Source organism: Aquarana catesbeiana, linkage group LG03 (assembly GCF_042186555.1).
Source record: "Aquarana catesbeiana isolate 2022-GZ linkage group LG03, ASM4218655v1, whole genome shotgun sequence".
NCBI lineage: Eukaryota > Metazoa > Chordata > Amphibia > Anura > Ranidae > Aquarana > Aquarana catesbeiana.
In genome coordinates, this window is record NC_133326.1 from 288,450,349 (window position 1) to 288,467,213 (window position 16,865).

The 16,865-nt window shown below is 49.6% G+C and overlaps 1 protein-coding gene across 1 annotated transcript in view; it reads left to right on the plus strand.

Moving 5' to 3' along the window:
• LOC141132135 (solute carrier family 23 member 1-like) overlaps positions 1-16,865 on the plus strand; it is a 420,625-nt gene that overhangs the window by 88,692 nt on the left and 315,068 nt on the right. Inside the window, exon 4 of the mRNA XM_073620201.1 lies at positions 3,734-3,893. Within this exon, the coding sequence (XP_073476302.1) occupies positions 3,734-3,893 (160 nt within the window). The remainder of the gene's footprint in view (positions 1-3,733; positions 3,894-16,865) is intronic.

Consider the following 16,865-nt stretch of genomic DNA (forward strand, 5'->3'; position numbering starts at 1 on the left):
AAGGTTTTATGGCTCACAAAGCCACCGACATTAACCTTCATCGCTTATTTACTAACATCCACACACAGCATTTGACCACAGGCTCCAGGGTGGTGGCCTCTGTAGACATCGAGAAGGCTTTTGATACTGTTGAGTGGCCTTTCCTGTGGGAGGTTCTTAGATGTATGGGTTTTCCTTTGGTATTTATCAAATGGTTACAACTCCTTTATAACATCCCTACGGTTTCAGTTAGGTTGGGTGGGCATTTGTTGGTTCTCTTTGGACGTACAGAGGCACCCGCCAGGGGTGCCCTCTCTCTCCAGCCCTATTTGCCATAGCAATTGAACTGGTGGTGGAAGCACTTCACACTTCCTCGGAAATTAAAGGGTTATGTATTGGCTGGCTGGAGGAAAGGGTTGCCCTATTTATAACCTTCTATTATTCCTCTATAATGCAGGTCCCTCCCTCCAAGGTGTATTACAATGCCTGAATACTTACTCTGAGGTCATGGGTCTAAGAGTGAACTGGACCAAGTCCCTACTATTTCTCTTTGATCCCGAGGCCCACAGTTTGGGCCCATCAAACCTGCCGCTCCAATGGGTTGAAGATTTCAAATATTTTGGGGTCCAGGTATCTCATAGGGCCTTTGATTACCTTTTATTCAACCTTACCCCGGTTTTGCAGGAGACCAAACTTAAGTGTAGCAAGGTCCTGGACCTCCAAAGGCCTAGTGGTGACCTCCAGAGTCAGGGATTGCTGACATCTGTCTTTGTAGAGTGGGTTACAAGGCATGGTGGGTGTGATGCAAGATGGAATGATGGACGCCAGACACTTTGACGATGACTTATGGGACCTGCCATTCCGTACTTTGGTTTCCTCACGAGACAAGCTGATCCAATTCAAAATTGTCCACAGGGCCTATTTTACACCCTCTAGACTACATGCCATGTCTCCCTCTCATTTTCCAGAGTGCTGGAGATGCGGGCACTTCCCAGGTGATTTTTCCCATGTTTTCTGGTCCTGTTCAGTTAATGCTGTATTTTGGTCAGACGTGCTTTCCGTGATAAACATGGTGTCAGTAACCAGAATACCTTCATCCATTGAAATCTGTATACTGGGGTTTGTAGAAAATCTGATTTCCCGCTAGGGATGGGCCGAACACCCCCTGGTTCGGTTTGCACCAGAACACGCTGAACAGGCAAAAATTTCTAGCAAACATGCAAACCCTATTAAAGACTATGGGACGTGAACATGAAAAATCAAAAGTCATGTCATTTAAACTTGCTCGCAGCTGTATTGTATTGCTGGCTCCCGGCAATTAAGATGAAAAATCAATGAACAAAATGGTGTAGCACCTGCAGGTCCATACCCAAAGGTCCATACCAGGCCCTTTGGGTCTGGTTTGGATTTTAAGGGGAACACCATGCCAAAATTGGCGTGGGGTCCCCCCTAAAATCCATACCAGTCCCTTATCCGAGCATACAGCCTGGAGGGCAGGATAGGGGGGAGACGAGCGTGTACCCCCCTCCTGAACCATACCAGGCCATATGCCCTCATCATGGGGGGTGGGTGCTTTGGGGCACCAAAGCACCTTGTCCCCATGTTGATGGGGACAAGAGCCTCTTGCTGACAACCCTGGTCCATGGTTGTTGGGGTCTGCGGGCGAGAGGCCTATCGGAATTTGGAAGGGGGCACCCAGATCTCGCCCCCCCATGTAAATAAGTATCGGTACATTGTACCCCTACCCATTCACTAAAAAAGTGTCAAAAAGTAAAAACCACAAGAGACAGTCTGACAATTCTTTTATTAAAAAAAAAGTCTCCCGCGTTGTAAATCCATTGTCAATCATGCTGCCCGACGGACCCTATATAGATCAGACCAAAATGAGGGACAAATGAGAAGGAAAGAGGGACAGAGGGACATTGCTCCAAATCAAAGACAGACCCTCGAAATCAGAGAAAGTTATGAGCTATGGTTATTGCTCTGTGGTAAAAAAATCTGAGGCGCACAACAAATTCTGTAATTGAAAATCCAGGTAGTACTACAAGTCTTTAGTTTGCAATCCAGGGGACATCACACATTCTCTATTTGGAAAACCCAGGGGACACCCGCATCTTGTATTTTGAGATCCAATCGGCACCAAGCATTCTTTATTTGAAAATTCAGAGGGCATCACACATTTTGTACTTGGAAATTTGAGGGGGTAACATGTGTTTTGTACATTAAAAAGCTGTTAATTATCTCTGTATAAAATGAAATCTAGATGGCACCACCTATTCTGTATTTAAGGAAGATCAAAGTGATATTTGTGTAACACAAAACCGTAATATATATGTTATATGTTGAGGCTCCAAATACTTTCTGTACTTGTAAAACCAGAGGCACCAGATATTCTGCATTTGGAAATTCAGGCGGGATACCACAAATTCCATAGTTGGAAATCCAGGGGCACCACATATCCTGTATTTAGAAACCTAAAGGGTACCACACATTCTGTACCTGGAAATCCAAGGGACGCCACAAATTATATGCTTGGAAACCCAGGGGACACCTCACATTCGGTACTTGTAAATTGAGGGGGCACCACGCATTCTGTATTTCAGAAGGCTGTAGATGACCTCTGAGAAAAAGGAAATTCAGGTGGCACCACACATTCTCTATTTTGGGGAGCATAAAGTGATCTTTGTGCAAGGAGAGTAGCGCAAAACATTTATTTATTTATTTATTTTATTTCAGGTACTTATATAGCGCCGTCAATTTATGCAGCGCTTTACATATACATTATACATTCACATCAGTCCCTACACCCTCAAGGAGCTTACAATCTAAGGTCCCTAACTCACATTCATACATACTAGGGCCAATTTAGACAGGATCCAATTAACCTACCAGCATGTCTTTGGAGTGTGGAAACCCACGCAGACACAGGGAGAACATGCAAACTCCAGGCAGGTAGTGTCGTGGTCGGGACTCAAACCAGCGACCCTTCTTACTGCTAGGCGAGAGTGCTACCCACTACACCGCTGTGCCGCCCAAAACATGAATATATTTTGAGGCACTAAAGTGACCATAAATATTATAGGCATGTATCTGAGTTGATGTCATTACTATCTGTTCACTCCTCTCAATTGGGTAGTTAGTAAAAACAATGACAAACCTACAAATGTATTATAAAATAAAGTAGTATTAAATCCAAAAATAAAACATGTATTATATTACAGCTTACCAATCATTAGATGCAGCGACTACACTAGTTTTATTTTTTTGGGGCTTTTTCCTCTCTGTTTTCACCTGGCAATCTGGCCAGTAACACACCTCCTGTATTAGTGAGAGACAACTCTTGAGGAATTAGGACAGGAGGCACAGCAGACCGCAGCTGGTGGAGTGTAACGTTAATTGTATTAGCTGATTTAGAACCACCAACAAATTGAAGCCAAACTCCAGCTCACACTTTATAAGTAGTTACAGCAAACAGTTTTTTTTTCTGCTTTTGGGATAAGGGTTTCACATGAATACATAAAAGAAATTAAAATTTAAGAAATAAAGCCTAAAAAAGGAAACTAATGCACTTATCACATCTAAGAATTGGTAAGCTGCAATATAATAAATATTTACTTTTGGGTATAATACTGCTTTAATTGGCATCATTTTTTCTTCTTGACAACCAGTAATGTTAACAATTCAGAATAACATACTCACCATTTATGTACTGTATGTTTTATTGAAACGTCAACCCTGTTTTTATTTCTCACAGACTTCCTATTTTACAAGGTGGGACCTTCAGCCTTATCACACCCACTCTAGCAATATTATCACTGCCTAAGTGGAAGTGCCAAGAATCTGAAATGTTACTGTATAATGGAACTGAAAACTTTGCGAATTATACAGAATCCTGGCAGTCTCGGATGAGAGAAGTATTTATATTTTTCTCTTAATCCCTTTTAGATCTATTGTGAAACAAAAGCATTTAATTTTGAATGCCATATACTGTACATTAACTATTATTGTAGTAAACATTATTTTCCTATTAATATTATCAAACATTTTTTTTTGGTAATTTCATTATTGTATTTGATGTTCTAAATGATTCCCATATGAGCATTTCAACCAATTTAAAGCAGAACTATACTCAAATGTTGACCTAAAAGTATGTAAACATTTTTGCTGGGATTGAAAAATAGTAACAAAGAGACTGGAGAAAATGCTGCAACAGTCTGCCTTTAGTGCTGTCATATAGCCAGAAGCCTAGGAATTTAGTCACATGATCTCTGTTGAAAAAGAGAATATTATAATTTGAACTATGATCCTACCCCTTAGCAGAGATTGCACATCTTAAATGCTTTTTTTATTATGCAAGCACCTCTGGACAGAGCTTGCAGGAGTGTATATTTTCTGAAGAGGTATTCCAGCTCTTCTGTTATGCCACGTACACATGGGTAGACTTTTCGACCGGACTTGTCTGACGGTCTTTCCCACGGACTTTCCGACGGACTTTCGAACAAATAGACTTGCCTACACGCGATCAACCAAAGTCCGACGGATTCGTACGTGATGACGTACGACCGGACTAAAATAAGGAAGTTGATAGCCAGTAGCCAATAGCTGCCCTAGCGTCGGTTTTTGTCCGTCGGACTAGCATACAGACGAGCGGATTTTTTGACCGGACTCGAGTCCGTCGGAAACATTTGAAACATGTTTTATTTCTAGATCCGTCGGACTTTTGGGAAAAAAAAGTCAGCTGGAGCCCACTCACGATCAAATTGTTCGGCGGAGTCCGGTCCGCCGGACCAAGTCTGCCGGAAAGTCCACCCGTGTGTACGCGGCATTACTCTTTATTTACCTTCATCTGAGCCAAATGAAATTGTAAACCTAGCTTTATGGTAACTCTACATAACTATCCCCTGTAAAGCATAACTAACCGGAAATGTAAAAACTGCTAGAACATAGACTGTATATTGATGATAGAAGAGAATATATATTTTTCTTTTGCCATATAATCTTTCCTCTTGTCTGCTAGCAGTTTTTTTACTATTCGTACACTGACAGCCACACATGCGCAACTCATTGTACAGCAGGGACGGACTGACCAGTCGGTCCATTCAGCTGTGGTCCGAGGGCCTGGCCGCTGAAAGGGGCCTGCCAGCGCCACTTGCTGGAACCTTCAAGGCTGGTCCGGAGACAAAATCTCTGCCGCCCCCGGCAATCATCTTTTTGGGCTCGCATGGGCCCCAGCGCTGTCTCGGAAGGGTAAGGGAGGAGGGCGGGCACTGCTGGATCACATAGAGCAGAGATCTCCCGCTTAATATCCTGCCTCCTGCACCGACTCTTTTGATAGACGTCTCACTGGTACAATGCCGGGACGTGTGATGTCTAACAAAGGAGACGGGACATCCGATGACAGCGGTTGCCAGGTGTCACAGTGGGAGCTACCTGCTCTGTGTGATCCAGCGGCTCTCCTCTCTAACCCCCATGCACTTATCAGGCTGCATGGAGGGGCACTCTGGTGAAGCTGCATGGAGGGGGCACTCTGGTGAGGCTGCATGGAGGGGCACTCTGGTGAGGCTGCATGGAGGTGCATTCTGGCGAGGCTGCATTGGGGGGCACACTGGTAAAGCTGCATTGAGGGGCACTGGTGAGGCTGCATTAATGGACAATAGTAAGGCTGCATTAAAGGGCACTGGTGAGGCTGCATTGAGGGGCACTAGTAAGGCTGCATTAATGAGCACTGGCTATGCTGCATTAATGGGCACTGGTGAGGCTGCATTGATGGGCACTTTTCAGGCTGCATTGATGGGCACTGATCAGGCTGCTTTCATGGGCATTGGTGAGGCTGCATTCATGGGCACTGGTGAGGCTGCATTCATGGGCACTGGTGAGGCTGCATTCATGGGCACTGGTGAAGCTGCATTCATGGGCACTGGTGAAGCTGCATTAATGGGCGTTAGTGAGGCTGCACTAATGGGCACTGGTGAGGCTGCACTGATGGTCACTGGTGAGGCTGCATTGATGGGCATTGATCAGGCTGTACTGATGGGCACTGGTGAGGTTGCATTGATGGGCACTGATGAGGCTGTGCTGATGGGCACTGGAGAGGCTGCATTGATGGGCACTGATGAGGGATTTTTCTAATATAGACTCTCAAATGGACACAGAGAGGACCCACACATGCACGCAACATCATTATGTGTGTCATTATGTCTCCCCGCACAGGGCCTGCTGCAAACCTTCTAGTTCTACCATCCCAGATAGGGTAAAGGCCACCGCTTCCCTTGAAGTCCCTCCCTCACCTCGGCAAACAGTGCCCAAATTGGCAGAAGAGGAGAGGACACACCAGCCAGCCAGGGTGCCAGGCACTCACCTACAGCAGGGCCAGCCAACCACCCACAGTGACCTACCAATAGCAGGGCCAGGGTGCCAGCCAGTCACCCACGGTGACCCACCCACCGCAGGGTCAGGGTGCCAGCCAACCACCTATGGTGACCCACCCACAGCAGGGCCAGGGTAACAGCCAGCCACCCACGGTGACCCACCCACAGCAGAGCCAGGGTGCCAGCCAGCCACCCACACCAGGGAGCCAGCCAGCCCCAGCAGGGTGCCAGCCATCCACCCACAGGAGCCAGCCACAGAGGACGCAGGAGCCAGCCAGCCACAGAGGACACAGGAGCCAGCCAGCAACAGAGGATGCAGGAACCAGCCACAACTACAGTACCCATAGTTAAGGTAAGAGGAGCTCTACACAGTGCCAATTTTATTTCTACTTTGTGAGAGGTTGGGGCAGGAGTGAGAGTCATGGCACAAGGGGGGGGGTCCTGTGAGAACCAGAGTGAATGAAGGTGTTCACTGTACAATCTGTTAGAAAGAGGCCCCCTCCAGGTCCCATTATACTCCTTTGTAGACTCTAATGGGTTCTGGAAGGGAGTGTCTCTCTCTAACAGAGATTCTCTAATGGACACTCTTAGAGAGAGACCCCCTCCATGTCCCATTAAAAAAAAGGCAGAAGTTGTACTTTGTTCAAAATGTATTGGCAAGGTCAGGGTTGGGCCATGGGCGGGGCCTGACAGGGGGCCCTTGCTTTATTTGGTCCGGGGGACCTATGTGTTGTCAGTCTGCCCCTGTTGTATAGTCTTGGCATCTTACAGATGTACTGAATCAACTCCCATGCACATGCCAAAGAAGCAAACATACATGTATGGTGCAAATCTGAGACAGATCCTGCTGTACTTAAAAGTCTATATAGTCTTTATAACTAACAGCTGCAAGCTGTAGCAAAAGATAGAAGGGGGAAAACAAGGAGGAAGTCCACTGTGTAAGGGCCAGCCTTGTGCAGGGAAGCAGAAGCAATCTCCAGGATATGTAAAAGAAGAAAAGAATGCAGGCGCCTCTGAGTGCAGACTGTTAAAATATATATTAGTAATGCAATGTCAGGCACTTCTTTATAGTTGTTCGCCCAGTGATGCATCCTTAGCACTGGTCTGCAAAGGGAGTCCTCCTAGCCGCTCTGACGGCTTTCGTGGCCGGCAAGATGGTGGTATGGTGGAGGAGAGCCGAAAATGAGGGGTGAAAGGCTCCTTGAACCTGAGCGCTGGTCTTGATGACTTCACCGGTGTGCTCGCAACGTGTTTCAGAGCGGGTGCACCCTGGTGGTAGGAGGAATGCGCGCTCCTTCCTCAAGCTAATACAAACAAAACTAGATGTACTGTATTTATATTCTACTAGTTCTGCCATCTAATGGGGAAAGTATAGACTTACTGCAAGCAGCATTTTGAAGGTTGGATGTTGCCATCTATTGGAAAGGGTTAAAAATGTCAACAAGCAACATTCATTATGGGAATAGAATGCAAATATACAGCAATAAATCGATATCATTCAATATTCATACATGGCTTAAAACATGGATATAAATAAGGGTTAATAGTCCATTCATAGACAATAAGCATTTAAAATAAAATTGGAGATAAAAACAAATAATAACAAATAGTATAAAGTTAATAATAATAACATCACTGGACGTGTCCCGTGTACTCTTATATGGGTAACTGCCAGATGTTATATGCTAGGGGGGAATTTGATTATTTTGGGAGGGAAAAATTTGAAAATACAGAGGAGGGGTAAGGGGAAAAAGAGAGAACAGGAACCCTATAGATAGTTCACCAAGATATGAGAGTATATGGTATATCATATGTGTTAGTGTTTGGTTGTATTAGTATATGTATAGATGGTTTATTACTATAAATCTGTTATAAAAGGCACATTTCCCATGGTGGCTGCTGAATCTATGAATCAAGAGGCAACGCACAATATGTTACCAAGGCATTATTTATGGGTATGTTTACTTACTCTTATTGGGAGATCCCACCACCCCTGACATCTTTTTTTTAACCATTCATCAAACATAGGGTCAATTATTCTGTAAAGAAAAGGGTAGGGAAAAAGGATAATCGCAAATATTACAAAATTGTAGATACCTTTAACTCTTTGTTTAAACAGCCAGGCGATAGAGTATCTAAAGAATAAATAAGTCCACGCTCACAGAGGGTGTGGAATCTCTCGGCTTCTGAGAGGTTCCTGGGTATCTGCTCTACTACCCACACTTCCAAACCTGCAGATGATTGTTGGTGATGTTAGGCAAAATGGCGAGGAACACTGTGTTTGTCTCTTCCTCCTATTCATCTGCGGTGTTCTCCAAATGTTTCCCTTAATGGACGGATTTTTCGTTCTATGTATAGTAAATTGCAAGGACAGCTTAAGCATTAAACTACATGGTCGGAGGAGCAGTTATAAAATTCTTCAAATTTATAGGTTTTACCTTTTGCAATAAACTCTTTTTTTCCATGTTTTATGAAAGCGCAGGTTTTGCATAAAGGTTTTTTGCACCTATACATGCCTATGATAGGGATGAGGCAGAGCTGAGGAGAGGGAGTACTCAATAGAGGTTTGAGTTTGCTTAGGGATATTTTAACTTTGAGATTGGGAGTTTTTCCTTATGTGAATCGCGGTTGTTCAAGTAACCTTTTCCAGTGCTTTTTTAGGATGTGCTCCATTTTTGATGCTTTGTGTAGTATCTAGTGGTGAATCAAATGGTTTGATCAAAAGGCTCTTTTTCTTTTTTGGGGGGTTTGTCATCAAGGTAATATGCATATGCCTGTTGGATGAGGGAATCAGGGTACCCTCTGTTCATTAGTTTCTTTTTAAAGATAGCACTTTGTTCTATATAGTCCTCTGTTCTAGTACAGCTATGTCAAATTCAACAGAACTGTCACTTGGGGATGTTATTGGTCCACTTATGATAATGGCAGCTTTTATAATGTAATAAAGAGTTTCCTGCCATTGGTTTGAAATAATTTTTTGCATGTATCTTATCTCCAATGTGTTAAAATTCCAAGTTTAGAAAAGCCAGTTTATTAGGATTTGTGACATATGTGAAAGAGAGACTATGTGGGTTATTGTTTTAATGTGTAACAAAATTTGTAATAGATTTGTTTGGACTGTCCCAAATAATTAAAATATCGTCGATATATCGACCAAAAAATATTAGATGTTCAGAAAAAGAGTTATTCTGCCATATATATTGAGCTTCCCACAATCCCATTGCTAGGTTGGCATATGACAGCACGAAATTGGCACCCATTGCAATCCCTTGTACCTGTAGAAAGAACTGGTCATTAAAGTTAAAATACATGTGAAATAAACAGAATCTAGTAACTTCCAAAATTAATTGGGCTTGGCATTGGCTCATGTATGGATCTTGGGCTAAGAAATTATCTAAAGCTGTAAGGCCAACGTTGTGAGAGATAGATGTATACAATGTGCTGACGTCTAGAGACATCCAAATGTAATTATTTTCCCATTTGTAAGCTTGTAATAGTTCTAACACATGCGTGCCATCCCTGATATAGGACTGTAAGCTCTGGGCTAGAGGTTATAGGTATTGGTCAATATACATAGAAAAAACAGAGGTAATACTGTCCATGGATCCAATGATGGGCCAAGTGTGATTGTTGTGTATTTTTGGGATGTGATAGAAGTAAGGGGTACAATAGAAATCCCTTTTAAGGAAAAAGGCCTCTACCTTATTGATGATAATTTTATGGATAGCTTCATTGATCAAGCTATGGGCTTCTTCTTTGAACTCTGGCAACTCTCCTTATGGAGTTTTATATAGGTGGATATGTCAGAAAGTAGCTTATTTGCTTCATTAATATAGTCCATATGATTTTGATTGACTATGCCACCTCCTTTATTAGCATTTTTAATGATGATGGTTTCACTTTTCATAAGTGATTGTAGTGCTTTCTGTTCTGAAAGAGAGAGGTGGGCAGGTGTTGATGGATGAGAGGATGAATGTTTTTATAATTTGAGCAGGTCAGAGTATACTACTTTGTAGAAGGTTTCTAAATACATTTTGTTTGTTTCCAAAAGATTTTATTGAACAAAGTTTGATGTAATACAGAGTAATAATATTACCATTTTTGTACAGTAACATTGAATGTGAGTGATTAAATCTGAACGTAATAATGTTGTAACTTTTAGAGCCCTTGCACACTGGGGCGGTTTGCAGGCGCTATTGCGCTAATAATAGCGCCTGCAAACCGCCCCGAAAGTGCCGCTGCTTTCATTCCAGTGTGAAAGCCCCGAGGGCTTGCACACTGGAGCGATGCGCTGGCAGGACGGTAAAAAAAGTCCTGCCAGCAGCATCTTCGGAGCGGTGAAGGAGCGGTGTGTATACCGCTCCCTTACCGCTCCTGCCCATTTTAATCAATGGGACGGCGCGGCTATACCGCCGGCAAAGCGCCTCTGCAGAGGCGCTTTGCGGTGGTATTTAACCCTTTCTCGGCCGCTAGCGGGGGGGGTAAAACCGCCCCGCTAGCGGCCGCATACCGACGGTAAAACGCCGCTAATAATAGCGGCGTTTTACCGCCGACGCCGCCCCCCGCCCCAGTGTGCAAGGGCTCTTAGTTAGTCAAACAGTATAACAGCATAATATAGTGTTTTCCCTTTAGTATGTAACAGGCTGTAGAAAGTGTCAAGATGACTTTGAAAACGGTGTCAACTTGTTCTATAGCTGTATAGTCATGGAATATATATTTTATAGGGAACTGGGATCACTCTCAGTGCTGTATGAGCCCATTATGTGTGTGGGCATTTTCCGAGTATTGTTTTGGTATATGTAGTCTATTACATAACATTAATATTGGTACCTGGCCTACTGTCTTGGGCGATGTCAAAATCCCTCCGGGTTACGGTCAACGGACCCCTAGCAACCCGTACAAGACATGAAGTTTTGGTAAGGCTAGGCATCGGCCAGGTCATTTCGACGAAGTGGTGTGGATTGGATGTTGGGTATAATAGAGGCTAAGAAGTAGCCAGAGACATCTTTGGTAGGATAGGGATGGGGTAAGAAAAGAGAAGGTGTAATAAGCAGGACTCGTCAGCGTGTTGGGTAGAGGGGCGAGTTGCCCAAAAACGTAACTGTTCTAGGGGTAATGGTATCCTGGGCATAATCATGATGTGTAGAAAAGAAAGGTGTGGAGGGAGGGGTGGGAGTTAGGAGGAGTGACAAAGAGAGGGGGGATATGTACCTTTTCTCCTCCTCTGACCTAGCATCGTATGTTAACATTCTTCATTGAGATAGTATTTGGGAGTATTCATTAGTTGTTTGAAAGTGGTGCCAACATGACTAGGTTTTCGGAAACTTGGATTGCGTTTCTTTGGCTTGGTGTATGAGATCCTCCATTTCTGCCACTTTGTATATTCGTCTGATTCAATCTGCTATTGTAGGTGGGTTGGCCGATTTCCATTGGTTTGGTACACACATCTTAGCTGCGTTTAGAAGATGTAAAGTTAAAGAACGATGGTATGTTTTCTTAGGGATGGAAGAGCGATGTAAAAGCATTTGGGCTGGGGAGAAGTCAATTGGGTATGTGGTAATTTGAGTAGTAAGACGATGTACTTCTTTCCAGAAGGGTTGTATTAAAGAGCAGGACCACCATATATGAAAAAGTGATCCTTCCTCATTAGAGCATCTTCAACATTTGGGGGCAGGGGCGGACTGACCCATCGGGCCCTCAGGCACCGCCCGAGGGTCCAGAGCCATTAGGGGCCCATGCCCGGCCCCATGAGAGGCCACTTGAAGCGGCTGTAACAATACCGATAATACTGCTAACGGAGTGCTGCTCCCCGATGGCCCCTCCTTCCCTCTCGTCCACCGCAGGTGCTTGTACTGTACGCAACATCACCTGGCGCGGACAAGAGAGGAGGGGCTGGCGGGGAGCAGCGCGCCGTTACCCCCCCATAGTGTCCCCCTGTATTCTCTCTCTCCCCCCACAGTGTCCCCCTGTGTGCTCTCTCCCCCCACAGTGTCCCCCTGTGTGCTCTCTCCTCCCACAGTGTCCCCCTGTATTCTCTCTCTCCCCTCACAGTGTCCCCCTGTGTGCTCTCTCCCCCCACAGTGTCCCCTGTATGCTCTCTCCCCCCACAGTGTCCTCCTGTATGCTCTCTCCCCCCACAGTGTCCCCCTGTGTGCTCTCTCCCCCCACTGTGTCCCCATGTGTGCTCTCTCCCCCCACTGTGTTCCCCTGTGTTCTCTCCCCCCCACAGTGTCCCCCTGTGTGCTCTCCCCCCCCACAGTGTCCCTCTGTATGCTCTCTCCCCCCTGTGTGCGCTCTCCCCCTGTGTGCTCTCTCCCCCCACAGTGTCCCCCTGTATGCTCTCTCCCCCCACAGTGTCCCCCTGTATGCTCTTTCCCCCCTGTGTGCACTCTCCCCCTGTGTGCTCTCTCCCCCTACAGTGTCCCCCTGTATGCTCTCTCCCCTCACAGTGTCCCCCTGTATGCTCTCTTCCCCACAGTGTCCCCCTGTATGCTCCCCCCCACAGTATCCCCCTGTGTGCTCTCCCCCCCACAGTGTCCCCCTGTGTGCTCTCCCCCCCACAGTGTCCCCCATGTGCTCTCTCCCCCACAGTGCCCCCGTGTGATCCTCCCACAGTGTCCCCCTGTGTATTCTCTCCCCCCACAGTGTCCCCCTGTGTGCTCTCTCCCCCCACAGTGTCCCCCTGTGTGCTCTCCCTCCCACAGTGTCCCCCTGTGTGCTCTCTCCCCCCACAGTGTCCCCCTGTGTGCTCTCTCCCCCCACAGTGTCCCCCTGTATGCTCTCTCCCCCCACAGTGTCCCCCTGTGTGCTCTCTCCCCCCACTGTGTCCCCATGTGTGCTCTCTCCCCCCACTGTGTTCCCCTGTGTTCTCTCCCCCCCCACAGTGTCCCCCTGTGTGCTCTCCCCCCCCAGTGTCCCCCTGTATGCTCTCTCCCCCCTGTGTGCGCTCTCCCCCTGTGTGCTCTCTCCCCCCACAGTGTCCCCTGTATGCTCTTTCCCACCACAGTGTCCCCCTGTATGCTCTTTCCCCCCTGTGTGCACTCTCCCCCTGTGTGCTCTCTACCCCCACAGTGTCCCCCTGTATGCTCTCTCCCCTCACAGTGTCCCCCTGTATGCTCTCTTCCCAACAGTGTCCCCCTGTATGCTCCCCCCCACAGTATCCCCCTGTGTGCTCTCCCCCCCACAGTGTCCCCCTGTGTGCTCTCCCCCCCACAGTGTCCCCCATGTGCTCTCTCCCCCACAGTGCCCCCGTGTGATCCTCCCACAGTGTCCCCCTGTGTATTCTCTCCCCCCACAGTGTCCCCCTGTGTGCTCTCTCCCCCCACAGTGTCCCCCTGTGTGCTCTCCCTCCCACAGTGTCCCCCTGTGTGCTCTCTCCCCCCACAGTGTCCCCCTGTGTGCTCTCTCCCACCCCAGTGTCCCCCTGTATGCTCTCTTCCCCCACAGTGTCTCCCTGTGTGCTCTCCCCCCACAGTGTCCCCCTGTATGCTCTCTCACCCCACAGTGTCCCCCTGTATGCTCTCTCCCCAACAGTGTCCCCCTGTGTGCTTTTCCCTCCACAGTGTCCCCCTGTATGCTCTCCCACCCCACAGTGTGCCTCTGTATGCCCTCTCCCCCCACAGTGTCACCCTGTATGCTCTCTCCCCCCACAGTGTCCCCCTGTATGCCCCCCACCCCACAGTGCCCCCCTGTATGCCCCCCCACCCCACAGTGCCCCCCTGTATGCTCTCCCCCCACAGTGTCCCCCTGTGTGCTCTCCCCCTCACAGTGTCCCCATGTACTCTTTTCCCCCACAGTGTCCCCCTGTGTGCTCTTCCAGCCCCCACAGTGTCCCCCTGTGTGCTCTCCCCCCACAGTGTCCCCCTGTGTACTCTCTCCCCCCACAGTGTCCCCCTGTGTGCTCTCTCCCCCCACAGTGCCCCCATGTGTTCTCCCCCCCACAGTGTCCCCCTGTGTGCTTCCCCCCTAGTGTGCCCCTGTGTGCTTCCCCCCCCATTGTCCCCCTGTGTGCTCTCCCCCCACAGTGTCCCCCTGTGTGCTCTTCCCCCCACAGTGTCCCCCTTGTGCTCTTCCCCCCCACAGTGTCCCCCTGTGTGCTCTCCCCCCCCACAGTGTCCCCCTGTGTGCTCTTCCCCCCCACAGTGTCCCCCTGTGTGATTCCCCCCAGTGTCCACCTGTGTGCTCCCCCAGTGTCCCCCTGTGTGCTCTCCCCCCCACAGTGTCCCCCTGTGTGCTCTTCCCTCCCCCCCACAGTGTCCCCTGTGTGCTCTTCCCCTCCTACAGTGTCCCTCTATGTGCTCTTTCCCCCCACAGTGTCCCCCTGTGTGCTCCCCCCACAGTGTCCCCCTGTGTGCTTCCCCCCCACAGTGTCCCCCTGTGTGCTTCCCCCCCACAGTGTCCCCCTGTATGCTCTCCCCACAGTGTCCCCCTGTATGCTCTCTCCCCAACAGTGTCCCCCTGTGTGCTTTTCCCTCCACAGTGTCCCCCTGTATGCTCTCCCACCCCACAGTGTGCCTCTGTATGCCCTCTCCCCCCACAGTGTCACCCTGTATGCTCTCTCCCCCCACAGTGTCCCCCTGTATGCCCCCCCACCCCACAGTGCCCCCCTGTATGCTCTCCCCCCACAGTGTCCCCCTGTGTGCTCTCCCCATCACAGTGTCCCCTATGTACTCTTTTCCCCCACAGTGTCCCCCTGTGTGCTCTCCCACCCCCACAGTGTCCCCCTGTGTGCTCTTCCTGCCCCCACAGTGTCCCCCTGTGTGCTCTCCCCCCACAGTGTCCCCCTGTGTACTCTCTCCCCCCACAGTGTCCCCCTGTGTGCTCTCTCCCCCCACAGTGTCCCCCTGTGTGCTTCCCCCCTAGTGTGCCCCTGTGTGCTTCCCCCCCAGTGTCCCCCTGTGTGCTCTCCCCCCACAGTGTCCCCCTGTGTGCTCTTCCCCCCCCACAGTGTCCCCCTGTGTGCTCTTCCCCCCCCACAGTGTCCCCCGGTGTGCTCTTCCCCCCTCAGTGTCCCCCGGTGTGCTCTTCCCCCCTCAGTGTCCCCCTGTGTGCTCTTCCCCCACAGTGTCCCCCTGTGTGATTCCCCCCAGTGTCTCCCTGTGTGCTCCCCCAGTGTCCCCCTGTGTGCTCTCCCCCCCCCACAGTGTCCCCCTGTGTGCTCTTCCCTCCTCCCCACAGTGTCCCCTGTGTGCTCTTCCCCCCCTACAGTGTCCCCCTGTGTGCTCCCCCCACAGTGTCCCCCTGTGTGCTTCCCCCCACAGTGTCCCCCTGTGTGCTTCCCCCCACAGTGTCCCCCTGTGTGCTCCCCTCCCCAGTGTCCCCCTGTGCCCTCTCCCCCTCCCAGTGTCCCCCTGTGTGCTCTCCCTCTCCTAGGGTCTCCCTGTGTGCTCTCATCCCCCCACAGTGTCCCCCTGTGTGCTCTCCCCTCCCCCACAGTGTCCCCCTGTATGCCCCCCCAGTGTCTCCCTGTATGCTCTTCCCCCAGTGTCTCCCTGTGTTCTCTCCCCCCCAGTGCCTCCCTGTGTGCTTCCTGCCCCATTGTCTCCCTGTGTGCTCCCCCCAGTGTCTTCCTGTGTGCTTCCCCCCCATGCCTCCATGTGTGCTCCCCTCCCCAGCATCCCCCTGTGCCCTCTCCCCCTCCCAGTGTCCCCCTGTGTGCTCTCCCCCTCCTAGGGTCTCCCTGTGTACTCTCACCCCCCCCCACAGTATCCCCCTGTGTGCTCTCCCCTCCCCCCACAGTGTCCCACTGTGTGCTCTCCCCCCCCCAGTGTCTCCCTGTGTGCTCTCCCCCCCAGTGTCTCCCTGTATGCTCTCCCCCCAGTGTCTCCCTGTGTTCTCTCCCCCCCAGTGTCTCCCTGTGTGCTTCCTGCCCCACTGTCTCCCTGTGTGCTCCCCCCAGTGTCTTCCTGTGTGCTTCCCCCCGTGCCCCCATGTGTGCTCCCCTCCCCGGCATCCCCCTGTGCCCTCTCCCCCTCCCAGTGTCCCCCTGTGTGCTCTCCCCCTCCTAGGGTCTCCCTGTGTACTCTCACCCCCTCACAGTATCCCCCTGTGTGCTCTCCCCTCCCCCCACAGTGTCCCTCTGTGTGCTCTCCCCCCCAGTGTCTCCCTGTGTGCTCTCCCCCCCCCAGTGTCTCCCTGTGTGCTCTCCCCCCCCCAGTGTCTCCCTGTGTGCTCTCCCCCCAGTGTCTCCCTGTGTGCTCTTCCCCCAGTGTCTCCCTGTGTGCTCTCCCCCCAGTGTCTCCCTGTGTGCTCTCCCCCCAGTGTCTCCCTGTGTGCTCCCCCCAGTGTCTCCCTGTGTGCTCTTCCCCCAGGTATGGCTTGAGTGTGGGCGGGGACACAGGGGTCCTATGATCTTCTATTGCCCAGGGGCCCGATGAGTTGTCAGTCCGCCCCTGGTTGGGGGAGATAGCAGGGGAAATTTTGTGTAATCTAAGCAGGGTTTTGTACCATCTTGAGAACACCTTGAAGCTGTTTTCTTGTGCAGATACGTTAATTGTCCCTTTATGTATATGAGAGTAT